Source organism: Mycteria americana, chromosome 7, assembly GCF_035582795.1.
Source record: "Mycteria americana isolate JAX WOST 10 ecotype Jacksonville Zoo and Gardens chromosome 7, USCA_MyAme_1.0, whole genome shotgun sequence".
NCBI classification, from domain to species: domain Eukaryota; kingdom Metazoa; phylum Chordata; class Aves; order Ciconiiformes; family Ciconiidae; genus Mycteria; species Mycteria americana.
In genome coordinates, this window is record NC_134371.1 from 29,852,981 (window position 1) to 29,871,951 (window position 18,971).

Here is an 18,971-nt window from a genome sequence, read left to right on the forward strand (position 1 = left end):
TGACCGTTGTGCCTGCCTGTATACTTTTCAGCCTTCAATAATGAGCTTGTGGACTTTGTCACAGTATATTTGGCAAGGCCCACAAGTTTGAAAGATAATAAGGGTAATACAAGCTTTGTGAAAACATGTAGCCATATAGAAAATGGGTTGTATAAGTGTTCTGATGTTGGTGAATATTAGCTTGCAATATGAGACAGAAGGAAGTTTGCATGGGAACAAGATGTTACAAATAGTCCAAAGGTAAGAAAAGCTTCAGGTAAAACATCTTTTTTAAATATTGCTGTCAGGAAATGTGTTTATTGGAAGCCTTAGACTGCCTAGCTATAGTGTTTGCGGAGCTGCTTCTGATAGGAGCTCTAAAAGAAGTTGCTGTGTGTTACTGCCCGTAGTAGACTATGAAAGGGCTCTGGAATTACTTATTTTAATTTTGAAACCTTTGGTTATATTGCTTTTAAGATTCTGCTTTGTCTTCTGTCTGAAGAAACAGATTTTGGTGACTGTGCTACAATCTAAAGCAGTTGTAATGCTGTGCTTTGCTAGTTTGAGATTCTAGGAGGTCTGACTTAAAATGTTATTCTTGAAAGCCATCCAGCTAATCGGGTAACCCACTGCAATATCCAGGTAATTGCTGCTTTTCATTTCTGGTAAGTAATTTGAGGTGTGGAGTGACTCTTTTCTGATATACTACCACCTAGTGAATGTAGAGCATGATGCTCTGCAGTTGTTATGAGTGCCCTGTCTTGTAGCAAGCAAATTGCTGCAATGTTAGTGTCATCACAAAACTTGCCAAGGATGTTTTTTGCATGAGTGTCACAGTGATTCATGTGACTGATGAGTGATGGTAAAGATTTAAAACGCAGTTTTGCAGATGGCCTTTTAGAAGTTGGTAAAAATCAAATAGGTGCTCTTTCTCCCTATGAACCAGGAAGGGCCTCAGCACGTATAACACTTGCCAGAATTGTGTGGAGAGATTAGCCTCTTATATAAAAATAGTAGAGCCAAGAGCCCATTGTGCCTGGCTATATACAAATGACATAATATCATGAGATAAACTCGCAGCTGTATCAAAGCTTCTTGAAGTCCTAGCTTGTTCTTGCTCTGTGCCTTAGGGTAGACTTTCACAGCCAGGCTCTTGGCACAGAGCGGGTAAAACCAGTGCTTTAAAAGCATCTTCCTAGTTCTGGAATGCATTTACATCTATCTCAAATAGCCTTGTTTTTAAGCACCTTCTGAAATTTGGACCTTTTTGGTCCTAACTGAACATCTAGAATTACTACTGGGTATTAAATCTTTCTCTTAACTCATGTGACCTGAAGTCTTTGCTGTTCGGTTACTCAGCTGTTGGTGTGTGACGGCCTTGTGAAAATAGATGATGCTCTTTCAGGGCTAAGAAGCACTGACCTGGCTACTGAGCTCATGATCATCAGGCTGCAACTGCATGAATTGTTGAGTACTGACATATTCTTAATCATAAATAGCCTTAGTATCTCAGAGGGAAGTTTAGCTATTTTTAGGGCTTTGAAGAAGTTGTGCAACAAGGCCTTGTTGCCTTGCCCTGGAGTGTTTGACTTAAACTTGGGGCTGTTTCCTGATATGCAAATTTAAAATATGGGAGACTATGGCCTCCTCTGTCATGCCTTTAAGTTGCTATTCTAATTTAAGAGGTTTCTGGCTCTGTGGGAGGTTTTTCCCCCATTTCCCCCTCTTTAGCTGCGTGTGTGGCTGTGTTCATATCAAATGACTTCATGGATCCGGTACAGAAAAAACGAGCCGCAAAAGCCTGTGGGCATTCTTGTGTGTTTGACAACATCATTCCCCAGGTCTTGTTTTGTGTGGCTACACAAACAATTCTGTGAATAAAATGCCCGCTATGTGTGCTTACATGTAATGCTTAGATGTTTGATACATGGTTTCAGTACAGGATTACACTTTGGCCCAGGCAGGAAAATGAAATCTGTAGGATTCACCTTAGTATGTCCTTGTAAAAACGTCTCACCAAGCCGGAATTGCTTGGTCTTGGCTGTCGCTGGCTTTGCTCTGGGACTTCTTGTATGAAAGCCAGAAATGCTGTGGTTTTTCTGGATTGCTTTTAAGGGTTTTCAGTGCAGGATGGTCAGATTCACCAGGTCCTCTACAACTAAATGTATTATTACCAAAATCACCTTCTTCCTCATCTATGAAGACCTGTCTCTTGGATGCTCAAAAGTGGTTATAATCTACTAAATGTGACAGAGTTTGTTTAAATGTACTTTTTGTTGTGTAACTAAAGAAACTGGCCTTAAAAGGAAGTGTAATTGCAATAGGGACTGTTGCAGTAGCATTATTTTAGTATTTTTTTTACCCCCTTTTGACTAGAATCACTCAAAGAAGTGGTGATTTATAGTCCATTTTGAATTATATCTGGTACAAAACCACAATAATCGAATTGTGTGGTGGTTCTAAATTGGCACCGGTCTAAGCTAGAGGAGGATTAGCCTTGTACTGCTATTGTTTGTTCTGAGTGTGGTGAATTTGTTGGTGTTGTGTAAGTTTTTTCCATACAGAAAACAAGGAAATAATATTGATAAGAAAACAATATGGATACTGGGACTGTTTCACAAGATAAGATTTAGATTTCCGTATGTACTTGAATGGGAGTCAATCATCCTTTTGGGCGCTCAACAACTATAGCATAGTGTCTCCAAGCTGAAGGAAAACAATGAAACATAAGTGACTTGCTGAAAAACACCCTGTGTGATGGAAAGGGAAAGGCATCGGCAGAAGAGTGTCATCTCTTACAGTGTTAGCGTGAAGAGATGAATAGGTGCATTGTCCAAACCCGATTAACTTGTTCTGTATGTAGGTTTTTAAAGCCGGTCTTAAATAATCTCTGATTTAGAGCTTTGAATTGCTGCATGGTGGAATTTATGATTAAAAGCAAAGCAGTTAAGCAAGCACAGGGCCAAAGAGTGTATAAGTGAGTTAATCACCTTGAACTCACACCTAGTAATCTCTTTCCTCCCTTCATGGTATGCTGGGATGAAGAGGTTGGGGTCTCTGAGTTCTAGTAATTAATGCACTTAAACCTGAAGCTGTGTACTAGTAGCCTGCTGGCAGTTCCTCTAGCTTCTTATAATATGCTTTTACACCTCTGTTTTTAATGCTTCTTGCCCTTCATAACAGTTGGATGATTCAGCCATTTATGCCTATATAACTTCATTTTAATATAGTATCTTGGTTTTTCTTACTTGTTTACAGGCCTTTTGAAGTCTGTCTCCTACATATCAAATTAATCACATATAAAACACTTGAGTGCTGTTGCTGCACAGTAGGACCTTCTCTTTCTCATGCCTCTGTGTGTTGGAGTGCGTACTAGAGGCTTCAGCTGACCGTTACTTAAATGTCTCCTGAACTGCAAGAACCTGTTTATACCCTCCCCCCCTACATACTTGTTATCAAATACAAGGAAATGCACCATTTTGCATCCCACAATATACCGCAGCCATAATTGTCACTAATCTAATGGCACCTCTGTGTCTGGACTTCTCTAGAGCGCTGTGTCTTGGCTTTAGGTTGTCTTGGTCCTTCCAGCCTCTACAAGATCTAGGCAGTGATGCTCCTTAGGGGTTTCCAAGCATGCTGAGGGTTCAGGGCCTCTGGCTGGGACCTGTATCTGCATTTATAACCTCCATTTCCTGATCTCCTTCTTTTTCAGTGCCTGTATGCTTTTGGGAAGGCATGCCTGCTTTTTAATCTCTCCTGAGTTGAGGTGCTAAAGCAGCCTTTGAAGTAGTTTGCCTTGAGATATCATTCCTTTCCCTGGCTTAGGGGAACTTTCTCAATCCAGCCAATGTTTTGTGGCTCGCAGGTTCTTGAGTTGCACAATTTCTCTTTTGATGAACCCTTCTTAGGCAGGAGCCGTGTTGTGCCTGAAGCTGTCTCCACTTCCAGCAGATCTGGAAAGCTAAAGGTGAATTTGTGTATTATAGTTAGAGCCCATCTTTTAGCTTGCCATTGCCATAAGGGGGAGGCCATGCTCTCCCTCTGTGCTTTGTGCTTTCTTTCCCTACCTTGTGCTCATCTGCACTGACCACGTTCACCACTCTTAACTCAGTCAAGAGTCATGTTTTCTTTTGCAGAGTTAAAGTTCAATTAGGAAAGGGTGTCAGAGCTGGTACAGGGTGGAGGGTAAGACCATGAAGAAGGGAAAAGAGCAGATGGGTTCTCTCCTATTCTTCCTCCCAGGGCAGTAAAATGTTGGTTTGACTCATCTGTAATATGCAAATTCTTCCTAATGCAGTGAGGAAAACTGATTGGCCTTTGCTGGGCTCTCTCCTGTGCTAGCTTGCTGCCTAGGCACACCGGTACTAGTTCTGGCACGAAGGAGGGACAGAAAATGCACCCAGGTGTGAGGAGGGTGGGATTGAGAGCTCTGACTTACATTGTGTTAAGCTTCCCTGTTGCCTCTTGGCACCAGAGGGCAAAAAAAAAACCCAACAACCCAAACACAAAAATATTTGTGGGGAAGGGGTTACAGGCAACACTTCTGCTTCTGCCCAGCTGATGTTCTGGTTGCTGTGGGTTACTGGAGTTACCACAGATGCTTGAATTTTAGCTGGCAGCAGTGACTTTTTTTTTTTTTTGAAAGGTGGGGAAGAGAACAGCAAACATTTCTAAGGTTACCAAGAGTCAAATGTTTCAAGTAGAGAGCAGTAAATAAGTAAATTTAGAAATAAATGGTCTCCATCTGTGTGGAAGTAATCTGCAGAAGCCTGTGCTGGTAATTCAGCAGCAAACCGGTGTCTTTTGAGCACTTCTGTGCTTTTGGGAAATGCACAGCATCCTCCCCTTCTTCCAGCAGCACTGGCCCCGTGTGCAGGATGTGACCCGCGCTGCCTAGTGCAGGCAGTTCATGCCTGCCCAGAAGCTGTCAGGAAGTGGCAAAAGTACAGTCTGTCAGCACCTGGAGTGTGTTTTTATTTCCTTTTTCGGCTTCACCCCATTTGTTTAAGCAGAAATATGCCCTAGAACTTGGCTTACTCATTAGGGGTTTTTTAAATACCATTTTAAAAAAGTAGGCAAACAAGTTCTGTTTGTGCTCAAATGACCTCAACTGACTTGCAAATCTGGATCAAATTTTAATTAATATGTTGATTTGTTTCCAAAGTTGTAGCTGTGGTTCCTTTTTTTTTATTTTTTTTTTAATTAGATCAAGCCTCAGAGGTACAGGTGACAATGATGCTGACTGAAAGCTGTAAACTCAGAGGACTTCATCACAGGTAAGTTAAGCAGTGTTTATAAGCAAAACTGTATCTGTGTGAGCTGAAAATACTTGTGCTTAAAGCTCCCTAGGAAGAGAGGAAACAATTTTTTCAGAATTCAGCAATGTTTTGTATGTTTGAAGGGGTTTTTTAAGCCATAAAGAGCTGAAACTATTTTTGTGTCACTTCAAAATACAGAATTCTATATATGCTGCTTATTGCAAAGACTGCTTATGAGCTTTTTTCCTAGCTGCACAGTCCATAAAATCAAATGGTAGCAGTGTGTGAGAAAATGGGGAAAGTCTTTGGTTTGGTGTTCCAAGCCTCGCAGTGAAATATGGGTAGGTATTCCTTTTATATATTCTTAGTTATTACAGAAAAAGGTGCTGCAGGTGTGTGTTGGTTTACGCTGGTTCTTGCACAGGCTAGTTGTTAAATGTGGTGGGATCTTAGTGATGATGAGAGTAAGTATATATAGAATCATAGAATGGTTTGGGTTGGAAGCGACCTTAAAGATCATCCAGTTCCCACCTCCCTGCCATGGGCAGGGACACCTTCCACTAGACCAGGTTGCTCAAAGCCCCATCCAACCTGGCCTTGAACGCTTCCAGGGATGGGGCATCCACAACTTCTCTAGGCAACCTGTTCCAGTGCCTCAACAACCTCATAGTGAAGCATTTCTTCCTTATATCTAATCTAAATCTACCCTCTTTCAGTTTAAAGCCATCACCCCTTGTCCTATCACTACATGGCCTTGCAAAAAGTCTCTCCAGCTTTCTTGTCGGCCCCCTTCAGGTACTGGAAGGCTACTATAAGGTCTTCCCAGAGCCTTCTCTTCTCCAGGCTGAGCAGCCCCAACTCTCTCAGCCTGACTTCACAGGAGAGGTGCTCCAGCCCTCTGATTGTCTTCGTGGCCCTCCTCTGGACTTGCTCCAACAGGTCCATGTCTGTCTTCTACTAGGGACCCCAGAGCTGGACGTGGTACTGCAGGTGGGATCTCAGAGCAGAGTAGAGGGGCAGAATCACCTCCCTCGACCTGCAGGTCACACTTCTTTTGGTGCGGCCCAGGATATGTTTGGCTTTCTGGGCTGCAAGGGCACATTGGTGGGTCATGTGAGCTTCTCATCAGCCAACACCCCCAAGCCCTTCTCCATAGGGCTGCTCTCAATCCATTCTCCACCCAGGCTGTATTTGTGCTTGGGATTGCCCCAACCCATGTGCAGTACCTTGCACTTGTCCTTGTTGAACTTCATGAGGTTTGCATGGGCCCACCTCTCAAGCCTGTCAAGGTCCCTCTGGATGGCATCCCTTCCCTCCAGCATGTCAGCCGTGCCCCACAGCTTGGTGTCGTTAGCAAACTTGCTGAGGGTGCACTCAGTCCCACTGTCCATCTTGCTGATGAAGATGTTAAACAGTGTTGGTCCCAATACCCTGGAGAACGCCTCTCATCACTGGTCTCCACTTAGACATCAAGCCGTTGACTGCAGCTCTTTGAGTGCGACCATCCAGCCAATTCCTTATCCACCGAGTAGTCCATCCATCAAATCCATGTGTCTCCAATTTAGAGACAAGGATGTCATGCGGGACAGCGTTAAATGCTTTGCCCAAGTCCGGGTAGATGACATCAGTTGCTCTTCCCTTATCCACCAATGCTATAACCCCCATAATCATATACAGGTTGATTGTCAGTTTAGCTAATTTACTAGTCTGTTTTGTATTGTTCATAATTTTCTACATGGCACAGAAAAGTACTGTGATTAGGTACAGTCCCACATGGACACAAGGAAGTGTTTTTTAGGACTTTTGCACACATATTGTCCTGGTATGGCATTGTGACATCACTGATGGGATTTATTTCTTAAGAATTAATGGCATGTCTTCTTGGAGTGATGGCTTAAGTTTTTAAATTGATGCCCCAAACAGCTTGAGTTAGTGGCAGTTTTGCAGCTTGGATTAAAGGCTGAAATTGGCCTTAAAGATCTTCATTACTGACAAGGATGCAGGTAAGAAGAAACCTATGCTTATCGTCAAGTCCCTAGACTGGTAATGGATTTTTTTTTTTGCTGGTAATGTGAAGGAAATTAAAATAGTTCAAGCAAAATTATTAGTTCTACAGTGCATTTAAAAATTGCTTTTCTAAGAGTTGTTATAGTTAAGACTTTGCCTAAAATTATAGGATTGTATTAAGAGGAGTAGCAGGTTCTTGGGGAAACATACTTAAAATTGAAACAAAATGAAACAACCCCCTTCTCATCATTCAGAATCACCTGTTATCCTCTCTTTTACAAGTCAAAATCTTTAAAAAGTCCAAAAAGCTTTTCTTCTGTACAGTGCCTATAAAGTTGGGACCTTTATATTGATTGAAGGTAGAGTTACATGGGTATGTAGAGCTCATGGGTGTGACACCTGACTATTGGACTTCTTCAAGTAAGAACAGGAGATTTCAAAGTTCCCTTTTAAAAATCATTATAACTCATTGAAGATTTCCTAATATGTTTTCAACAGAAGATACAGTTTTTTAAAATCGAAACTATTTACAGTTTGTTTCAAGTTTCTACAAATTTATATGTTGATACTATAGGAAGATATTTAAGCAACGCAGCATGGGGGTAATGTGAGCCATAAGGAGGAGTAAAACACCTGTGATAAAACTCCTGAGATGCTTTGCATTTAGGGTGCAATTTAATGTTTAGTTGATTCAAAACTACAAATTTTTGCCGTGTCATTTAAGTGAATCAAACATGATGTTTTGACTTTTTTTTAAACCACTCTATATAAAAAATATATAGCTCCATTACATAGTTGCATTTTGAATGATACACTTCCAAGTTGAAGATATGTTGTTTCTTAATATGAATGATAACTTGTATTCAGAGAAATTTATTTCAGCCCTTTTGGACGAAGTGAAAAAATTTGGAAGCTTCTTCCTAATGGGAAAGTACTCAAATATCTCCTTTTTTAATTTTCTTTTTTTTTTTTTAATGTCTAGGGCTTCAGTTATTTGGAGACCTTGTGCTCTGCAATTTGTAATGCAAGATTAATGCTTTTCTTCAGTGTTGAATTACTTTCACTTACTGTGTTTAGGGATCGAGAAGATTTTTATCAAATTTCAGTTCCATAAAATTAGGAATTTCTCTCCCTGTCTTCCAGGAATCTGCTACCTATCACTCATGTCTGTATAGAAGAGGGAGAGAAACCAATGGTGCTGCTGCCATACATGAACTGGGGGAACCTTAAACTATTCTTGCGACAGTGCAAGCTGGTAGAGGCCAACAATCCTCAGGTACACTCAGAAATCTGTGACTTCTTGCCCATTAAACTTAGACTTGGTTTATCATCTGTGTATGTGCCTTACAAATAGTTGTGGTACTCACCTGTTCTGTTGTGACAATGAGTGGATTGGCAACCAGGTTCCCTAGCAAGTGTTTGTCTCGATTCATACAAGGAAAACATTCTTGTCTGCGTTTATCACAGATGTTCAGAGGGCATGAAGCTGAGTTAAACTCTGATTAGGGTACTAGCTGGTATATCAATACATCTTAAAAATATTTTAAAAATAAAGAAAGTGGTATATGATTGTGGATTTCAGTTAAAATACACGGGAAAATTGTGTATGGAGGAATTTCAGATTTTCTGACTTTTTTGGTATAATTAATAGATTATCCCTTTACTGTAGTTAATTATTTTATAGTAAGCATAAAGCACTTCTGTTAAACTTGCAGTGCTGTTGTAGATTTGCTATTAAGTAAAATAACTGGATTTGTTTAACTTTAGATACTAAAGGAAGTGATCTCTGCTGATTTTTTTGCTGCTGTGGGTGCTCTTTAGCATACATAACTTTATTGTGTTTCAGTGGAACCTGTTGCATATATTTCACAGGAAGTGAGAAAATATTCCTAGATGAGAACATATTTTGCATATTTTTACAAATCTGTGTGTTTAGTGATGTATGTATATATGTATCTGTTAAAACTATCCCTCTTGTTAGGATTACCTTGTCTTCTCTTTTCTTCAACTTCACCTTGGTTTGGCTTCTGTCTTTAGGCTAAATCAAGCACAAAATGAAATCTTGTTTCCTGAGGTCAGCGTTTGTCCCTGTTATGCACCAGATTTCAAACTAGCAAGGGCCACCTACCTCTGTTAATTTACAAGTTGTGATAAGCTGCTAGGATCTTTCAGCTTTGATTTTACTTGTTTTGCTGCTTAATCTGAGTTATAAGTCTTTATGTAATGCACCAATATCCCTTTCCAAGAATTTAAGCAGAAATGATATTTATAATCTGTATTATGTCAAACAGCAGTTGCATCTTGGTAACTAGGTATGACTGTACTATCAAAAAATGGGGCAGTTGGTGTCTTAGATACTTATTTTAAGGTGGAACGTTCCTACAAATGCCTAAAGCAAACTCTTGAGTTTTCTGAAATAATACATGGCTGTTGTTCTTAATAACAACCTGTTAATGAAGAAGCTAGTTTATTATTGCTTTAATTTAGTATTTGGTTTATTTTAACCCCAGTCTTGCAACTTCAGTGTGTCCACCTATATACTGAAGTTTCTGAAACACTGTAGAAATGGAAGAGCAAACCTGGGGTGTATGTGCAAGGGTTTAATTTTTATAGGACTGTGAAGTTGTAAAAGTAGATGAAGCAACAATCTTTGATACTCGTTTTCAGCAACAGATAGCAACAAGAATTTGGACTGCTGTTTAGTGCTCTGCTGTCTGAAAATGAGTTGGTTTCTAGAGAAACAGAAAGTGAAAGAAGTGTGGTAAGGAGGGTAAAATTGACCATTTTTGCCTATGTTCACCACTAGTCAGAGGAAAAGCTGTGTAGCAGTGAGGCAGTGGCAAATTAGAAACATTTGCCCTGGCATGGGGGAAAAAAAAAAGTTTAGAATAAGGAGTCTTCATAAGTTTCAGCAGGTGGTAGTGTCTGTAACAAGCTACCAGAAGGCATCAGCCACTAAAGGTGAGGGGAGAGGGAACTAGGATACAACAAAAATACTAACCTAACAGGCACTGAGCTTGCAGTTTTGCAATGATTGTTCTTCTGTGCTCTTGCAGGCAATTTCCCAGCAGGATCTTGTACATATGGCTATTCAGATTGCCTGTGGAATGAGTTATTTGGCCAGACGGGAGGTCATCCATAAAGACCTGGCTGCTAGAAACTGTGTGTAAGTACTAAATGGGGTAGAGTCATCGTGCAGGCAATGTTACATCAGTGGCTAGGGCTAGGATGGGCTTTCTCCACTTGACCTGATCTCTACTTCAGAATATACTGCTGTTTGGGTTTTTTTTCCATATTTTGGGTGAAGTCTTGTCAGTGAAGCTGTTTTCCTCTAAACATAAGGTGAACCAGAAAGCATGGTTTTCAAGAAAGGAGAATATCCTAATCTTAAATACGTTTGCTAGTTTTTTTTCTATCCTTATTTTTTCAAAGGCTTGAAAAATATTAAAGCTTCCCTTAAACTTTAATAAAAACTTGGAATATCTTTGGCTGTTTACCAATGATTTTTTATGATGTTGTTTTTCTTCGTTTATTTTCTTTAAAAAAAATAGCCTAATTGCTTTGATCGCTGGTAGATTTCTTAGTCGTCAAATGATGGATAGATATGAATGTGCTCTGTAAATGATAGGAATGCCAAAGTAGGGTTTGAGACCGTGTTCTGACTGGAATATGCCCTCAAAATATAGAGATTCTTTGAGGTGTTTAGTGGCTTTCTGTAGAGCAAATCACTTGGAGACCACCAACTGTGCTTATTCTCCACCTGCTTTCATACCTAATAAGGGGAAACATAGAAGATACAGGGTTCTGCCTAAACTTAACTAAACAGCTGAAAATACCTAAAAGGGCAGTTAGTCCATAAGTTTAGTCTTGTGATATCTGCAAATAATGTCATAATTCAAGTCACATAGTTACTTTTCAGGATTCAAGACCATGTTTGAAGCCTTGAGTTCAAGTTCTTGATTTAGAGAGACTTCTCCTTTTTGCCCCCCGCACCCCCTGCCCTTTCACTTATGAAACAGTACATCATTGGATCACTTGGGATGAATGCACATCTTGCATTCCTTCAGTTACAATGCTTCATTTATTTTTGGAAGAAAATAAAATGCCTCACGGTCTAGTCATTTGCTTGATTCTTCTTGTGTCTGTTTTATGAAAATATTATTGATAAACTAGTTAGTTTCTCAGAATTGCTGCCCACATCTTCTTGATGACTTTGGGGCACGCATTACATGTAATCTGAGAGACTTTTTGCCTTAGCAATACCTACAGGGTTTTCTCAGGCCCTGTCTTCTGCCAGTGCAAGGGTGTAAAGACTGGAGCACGCTCCCCAGTCTTCAGGTTTCTCAGTTGCCCAGGCAGGAGGAGTGACTGCGTTACTGTCTCAGTTCTTTGGCCTCCATCTCATTCAACTTTTTGCTACCTTTGTGTTTTTCCTTATTTGCCAACGTGTTTTCCAGTATACCCTTGGAAATACATCCTAGGATCCTCAAGGCATCAGTCCCTTCAATATCTTCAAGGCACAGGTGTTGAACCACCTTGTTGTACTCCTTTTTTGACTGGGGATTTGCTTTGATTTTTCCCACATAGTCCTTGAAGTGGAAACCCAGTTTCTGTCTTTGCAGCTTTCATGGACAGCACGCCCTTCTAGTGCATGGTCTGCCTTGGGGCCATGCCACTAGTGTCCATTAGAGACCTCTGGCTCAGCAATTAATAGTAAAATATGGGTCACGTTTCCAACACCACGATAAGTTCCACTCCTGAAATTTGGGCTGGCTTTCCTGCCTAGCCACTCAGGGTTGTCAGTCTTTCGCCCAGTTCTCCAAACACCCCATCCAGAGCCAACAGAGCTTCTGACGTTGCATCCCAGGGGCTAAGAGAAAAAGCTGGGAGATGATTAAGCACTCATGCTTGTCCTAGGATATTTTATCTACTGCAGCTGTTGTACTGGCACCACTGGCATCACGCACTGTTGGTGTAGCAAATGCTGAGACAGAGGGAACAGCGAGATCCACCCTGAAGCTATCCCTTGTGCTTTTGAACTGATGCCAGCGAGCTAGTCCAGCAGAATCTTTCCTGGCTCTTGTGCTACATAAGGATGCTCAGTTTGCTACAGTTCCTTAGAGACTTTTTTCCTAATTCCTATTGCTTTTCCTCTCTGGTGAACATGTTGAGGAAGAAGTGGTACCACAGGAGACCAAAGATCATAAACAGTGATCCAGCAAAATTACCTTGTGACAACCTCTCATTTCTGTCCAGAGAATTAATTGCCTTGTGCCCTTGCTGTGCGAAGGGTTGGCAGTCCAACAGCTTGACTCCCTGCCCTCCTGGGGCAAAGTCCAGCTTCAGATAAGTTGCCATACATGTGATCTGGAGTGCTGGCAATAAAAATCAATTCATAATGCACCTGGCACTTCTTCTCCATGGGAAATGGAGGCAGGACCTGAGCATCTACTGATCTGTGCTGCAGTACAAGAAATCCTGGGCTAGCCTAAAGAGAAAAAGAGGGTGCCAGTAGCCAGGATCTCTTGATGGGCTTTGTTCATCTACCACCCTCTGTTCCCCAGGTCTGTTCCTGTGTGGTGAAAGACTGGGAGGAGTTGGTATGAAGTGTATCAGACCTATGTACCTGTGCCCTAATTTTGGGAAGGGAGCCAGGATTGCAGTGGTCTTGGCAGGTTTGTTAAGGGGGGAAATACTTTTGGTCTCAAATGCCTGTGGCACAGTTGGGCCCAGTTAGAGTGGACATATGGATTATACAAGTCAGAGCTCTCTAGTCAGTGGAAAATTACCTTTGTATTGTATTTGCTTATACACAGGTCTTCTAGGAATTTCTCTGAACTCCGAAGAGTGATTAGATATGGAAATTTCCTGGTCTATAAATTTTGAGGGCAGTGAACTGATCTGAAGGTGCATAGAAATGGGATAAATGAGAAGGTACTTGAGATAGTGAAGCGGGAAACACACAAATTGAGCATTTCTATTTAATTTTTCTCATCAAAATAAATAAATAATTGACAAGATGAAAAGACAGCAAACACCATTTTGTTACAATCCCCCTAACCCAATGTTATTTCTATATTTTTGTCATAAGATGTTAAAGCCAATATCTTACCTATATTGTGAAGTTGGCTGTTTATGAGAACACTGAACTTTATTAGACACTTTTTTAAGATCAAAAGAATATGAATTAACATCGGGGGGGGGATCAGTAGGCTCAGTGTGTTTTTTTGAGTCATCTTTTGTTGATTAAAAGTAAGTTTCCCTTAGCCAGTATCCTACTTCTGACAACAGTCAGAATGAATATCTCTTGTTGAGGGGAATAAATAATTTCTTACCAGATTGCTCAATTAGAGACAAGCTTTTAGGCCACAAATAATATCAATTGCTTTAACAAGGTAATACTAGATCTTGCTTTGCTTAAATCTTTGGCTCATTATTGCTACAGAGGGTACCATAGCTAAAATTGGTTTACTTCCTCTGATAGAGGATCTCCAAGGGAGCAGGAATCATTTAAGGGAGGAGTTTGTTTTGCTTTAACTGTATGTTTTTGCACCTGTAAATGTTTGATTTTATTTAATCTAAGACTGATTTTTCTAGTGCTTATCTGTTAACACAGAATAAATACGTTCTTTAATAATATTTGATAACCACAGAACAAGCGTGTCTTGATCTAGAAGAATGCTAGTCCTTCAAAATGTTGATAGTGCGATTAGCATTCCTCAGTTAAATCCTGAGTCTGAAACTTAAGGTTGAGCATAAATTTTTTCCTGTAAAACTGTAATGCCAAGTTTGCTAAATACTTCTGTTCTTTCAAATTAGCATTGACGATGCGCTTCAGGTTAAGATTACAGACAATGCACTATCTCGAGACCTCTTTCCTATGGACTACCATTGCCTGGGAGATAATGAGAACAGACCAGTTCGATGGATGGCTCTTGAAAGCCTGGTTAACAATGAATTTTCCAGTGCTAGTGATGTGGTAAGGTGTTGGTTTTGTTTTTTTCTTTTTTTTTTTTTCCCCCCCTCTTACATTTTGTAAATGTATTCTGTTGACATTTTCCCCTTTTTTCAGCCGTTGGAGAATCATGGCACTGAATAGATAACAGTGATTTTTCCAGAACAGCATCTATACACTTGCTTCCTGAACTTGCTGCTTGTGGCAGATAGTTCAAAGGTCAAGCAGGCCCTTCTTGCACAGCAAAGTGTCCGTTGCACGCTGTTCTCCTTGGTACTGTTAGCAGAAAAAGCAATTAAATTCAGTGAGCAATCTGTATTGGGACTTGTCTGCTATTTGAATGAACGTGATACAGAGTCCACAACAGCGTATTTCAGTTGCAGTCTCACAGATAGAGAAAAGAGGGGAAGAATTGCTTCCCTTGACCTGCTGGCTACACTTAGCTAACACAGCACAGAATGCAGCTGGCTTCTTTTGCTTCAAGGGCATGCTGCTGATGTGTTCAGCTCGTTCACCAGGACCCGCAGGTCCTTTTCTGCAAAGCTGCTTTCTAGGTGGTCAGCCTCAGCCAGTCCTGGTGGCATGGAGTTATTCCCTCCCAGATGCAGGACTTTGCATTTGCTTTCCTTGAACTTTGAGGTTCCTGTCAGCCCATTTCTGCAGTTTCTTGAGGTCTTCCTGCAGAACCCTGTCCTCCAGCCCGTCAGCCACTCTGCCTAGATTGGTATCATCCATGAACTTCCTGAGAGTCCAGGTTGCTACTGAAGATAAAACAGTATTGAGTCCTGAGCAATGCCACTAGTAACCAGCTGCTAGTTGGACTACTACTGCTGGTAACAGCAACTTGAGTCCAGCAGTACAGCCACTTTAATGTCAACGTGTCACTAATTTGGTATAACGATGCTGTGGCATCCTTACCATCCTTTGGTATAAGGATGCTGTGGCCTTCAAAGGCCTTGCTGAAGTCAAGGTGAACATCCATTGCTCACCTTGTGTCCACTAATACTGTCTTCTCAGCAAAGAACTAGTCAGGATAGTCAGGCACAGTTTGCCCTCAATAAATCCACGCTGGCTGTTCCCAGACACCTTTATGCTTCATATGCATGGAAGTGACTTCCAGGATCACGTGCTCCCTAACATTAGTAGGAGCTGATGTTAGACTACCTAGCCCGTAGTTCCCTGGATCCCACCTCTTCAAGAGGGTGCCTTTTTTCCAGTTGTCAGCAACCTCCCCCGGTTGCAGTGGCCTTTCAAAGATGATGAGAGCAGCGTTGCAATGACTTCAACATGCTCCCTCGGCACTCTTTGATGCATCCTGTCTGGTACAGTGGTCTGGTGTGTATGCGCTTGGCTTCAGTGCAGCCTAAATGTTTTCCTCTATGGGCATTTCTTGGTAGTTTACTCTGCTGAGCTTTGGTTTTCCAAACTCCATCCCTGCATGCTGTTGCATTCTCACTGTATTCTTCCAAGTAGCCTTCTCCTGCTTCCACCCTTCCTTTCCTTCCTTAGTGTCTGAGCTTAGTCAGTGCATCCATAGTGGCCTTCTACCATGCTTGTTCAGCTTCCTGCACATCAGAATGGGCTGTTGTTGTGCTTACAGGAGCTTGTCCTTGAAGATCAACCTGTGGTAATTAGAGTGCTAATTAATGGTAAACCACTTGCCCTTATGATCTGTGTCTTCCTGCTAACGGGGTATTTTCTTTGGTAATGATGCTTTCCTTAACATGGCTACATCCAGAGATTGTAACCTGCATCTAGTTTAGAGAACTCTTCAAAAGTTCTGGTTGTTTTTTTTTTTTTCCTCATTGCCATGGTCTCTGTACTAGTGCTCAAGCCACATAAACAACAACAACAACAAAAAAAGGGAAGGAGTCAGCTCTGCTCCAGAAATACTTCTGTACTCATTGGAAAATGTGTGGGGAAAATGTGTTGTACAAACTTGAAGACAGAACAGGAAATAGAAGTTGCCTGTAAAAGCATGTTTTTATAATACTAAATGGGATCAATTAAATGTTGATTTCTTATTTATTTTTTTAAATCTGGAACACAAAAGCGTTCACTGTTCATGAAGACTGGACTTGGAAATAAAAGCTTATGTAACACTGGCGGCGAAATGTAGACTTTTATTCGGATGAAGGCACTTCAGTATCATAACCATTTCAGAAAACTCTAGTGCAATTCAGCATATAGTCCACACTATTTTAATACAGAACTCCTTTTTGCATTTATAGGGATAAATGCAACTCAGCTTCTAATACATAGTTCTTAGCTATGTATGCAAAGTTATCTGAGTTTTGCAGTGTGCAAAACTGGACAGTTTTTCTGGGTGTAGAAAATACTATCTGTCCTAAATATCATCTTTGCATTTCCCTGCATGCTTTTGACAAATACGATGTAATATTTTTTCATCTGCTTGCTAGGAACAAATCTAGTTATCAGTTGCATGTAACTTATAATCAGTGATGAAATCTGTTACAAGCAATTTAGGTGGTGCCTGTTAAGATGCAATTGGCATGTGTTCTAGGCTTGCTTTTTGGATGCATGTCTTTAAAATGGTTTTGCTGGCTTGAAACATTCCTAATGTGTTCCTCCTCTGCCAACATGTATATCAGTCAGCCAAAGCATAGCAAAACAAAACACGATTCCTGTTGAATTTTAATTCTGTGGTTTTTCCCCCCCTCTGTTGCATGTGAAGCTCTGCATCTCTTTATGCCATTTGTATGCAGTTAGTTATGGAATTAGAAATAGCTGTATTCTCAGAGTAGTTTTGTTTGAATCACCCTTTATTCTCACATTCTTGGTGCCACATTCTCACCACTACTTGTGCCTCAGCATTTTCTTAACTGCACATAAAAAGGATGTCCTCCCCTGCCTTCCCATGCTGCTAATAGATGGCTGTTCAGAGTGGGGCTGCATCTGTACCCCTGCCATTCTCTAGCTCTGAGCTTCCCATCAGTGTCCACTGACAGTATCCCTTAGTTAAGGCTTTGGTTGGGAGTTTGTTTTGATTAAAACCAAGAATCTTTAAAGCCTTGCAAAATTCTGCCCCTTTTTAATAAATCATGATGTTTGCAGCACTTGTAACTTCAGCAGTGAATCATCAGTGTGCAGTGTCGGCACCATCTATGTTTTGTCTCTTGATACCAGCTAGTAAATCACTTTACTTGTACTGTGCTTGCACATGAATTGATTGTTTTGTTTGGGGTTTTTTTTTTTTTTACCACCTTAAGCTCCTTTTGGCAAGTATTGTCGGCTGAATGTGTGGAATGCTGATCCAGCTATCAGATTTACTTGGATGAAATCTTTATTTTTCTCATGGGTCCTACTTCTGAGCATATGCTGAAAATATACAGATGACTCATTTTAAGAAATGATGGTTTCATTCAGTCTGCTCTCCTGAACCTTTGAATTTCAGAGACTTTTTTAGGAATTTCGTGTAGTGTTTTGAAGAGGTAAAATGTAATATAATTTTTTCAAAATGGTGGGTTTAGTGTTTAATGTTCCTTAGATTTGTTAAGTGTTTTGAAATGTCATCCTGGAAGAATGCAGTAAATACATGATTTGTTTAAGCTCTTAAAACTTAGTGCACTAAGATTTTAATTTTAGTTCGTGACACCTGTTCTGTGATTCTTAATTGTCCCTATTCAAGACAAAGTTTTGTCATGTTGAACTTGGATATATATATATATATATATATATATATATAATTTATGTAAAGTTTTCTTACTCTGTGTAGTCTTACTCATGACTGATTTTTGTGGAATGTCTGAAGGAGCTCCCAAAATTCGACATGCTCTGTTAATGCTGTATGCCATTTCTTTTTAGTGGGCCTTCGGAGTAACGCTGTGGGAGCTGATGACTTTAGGACAGACTCCATATGTCGACATTGACCCCTTTGAGATGGCTGCTTATTTAAAGGATGGCTATCGAATAGCTCAGCCAATCAACTGCCCTGATGAACTGTAAGTGCATGTTTTTGGAGAGAGGATAAAATGTCTGTTTTGTTACCAGCATGTTAAGCAAGCCTTATCAATGAAAGAGCCAGGTTTGCCTTCCCATGCCTGTTTGTTCTGCCTTTTAGGCTGACCCTTGTGTAAGTATTTGTGTGGATTCAGTGACCTATGTCAAGGAACTCAGGAAACGCTTGTTGTTGTTGTTGAGTTTCACTTAATCCTGACCCAGCTCTCTTCCTTATTCTGACACATGGGAGAAATGGGGTTGATCAGCAGGATGGGAGGAGGGAGGCAAAGGGACCAGGGGTTTTCAGCTTAGTGTTTGTGGGACTGCAGTGTAGGAAGCCACTAGGGTTGTAGGTAGAGGGAATGTCCGTTCTCTCAGCAAGACTATGGAGAAGTACTGTGTGTAGTGGAGTTAAATGGCAGTGCTTGAGGTGTTTATTCATAATCCTAATGGTATAGGAGAATGCAGGAGCACAGGCCCTACCTTCTGCCTCATGTGTTCTTCTAAATCCCCTTCCCATAAACCTACCACAGAAACAGTTTGAACTATGCTTTTACAATAGTTGAGCAATTGCTGATGAATTATGTATTGCTTCCTCCTGGATTGTCTCTGACTTGTATCTTAAATCAAACAAGTGCTTTCAGTCACAGCACATTTATTGATCATTTCGGGTGTCTGTCTTCTGAAGGAGTTGTTCAGCATTGTGTATCAGAAGATACAGGGTTCCTTTTCTCTCTAGTCAGCAGGTTTTCTAGTGGCAAATGCTGTTTTTCATTTTCAGGCTGGGATGGTGGGTCGCCTGGCTTACG

At 40.7% G+C, this 18,971-nt stretch overlaps 1 protein-coding gene across 4 annotated transcripts in view; it reads left to right on the forward strand.

The window, feature by feature from the left end:
• Positions 1 to 18,971, forward strand: part of RYK (receptor like tyrosine kinase) — a 94,450-nt gene that overhangs the window by 48,379 nt on the left and 27,100 nt on the right. For all 4 annotated transcript variants that reach the window (XR_012776485.1, XM_075507649.1, XM_075507647.1 and 1 more), the window contains 5 exons: positions 5,189 to 5,258; positions 8,391 to 8,523; positions 10,304 to 10,413; positions 14,067 to 14,226; positions 18,028 to 18,164. Coding sequence is in view for 3 of the 4 variants with exons in the window: in XM_075507649.1 (XP_075363764.1) it covers positions 5,189 to 5,258; positions 8,391 to 8,523; positions 10,304 to 10,413; positions 14,067 to 14,226; positions 18,028 to 18,164 (610 nt within the window). In the remaining variant the exon portion in view is untranslated. The remainder of the gene's footprint in view (positions 1 to 5,188; positions 5,259 to 8,390; positions 8,524 to 10,303; positions 10,414 to 14,066; positions 14,227 to 18,027; positions 18,165 to 18,971) is intronic.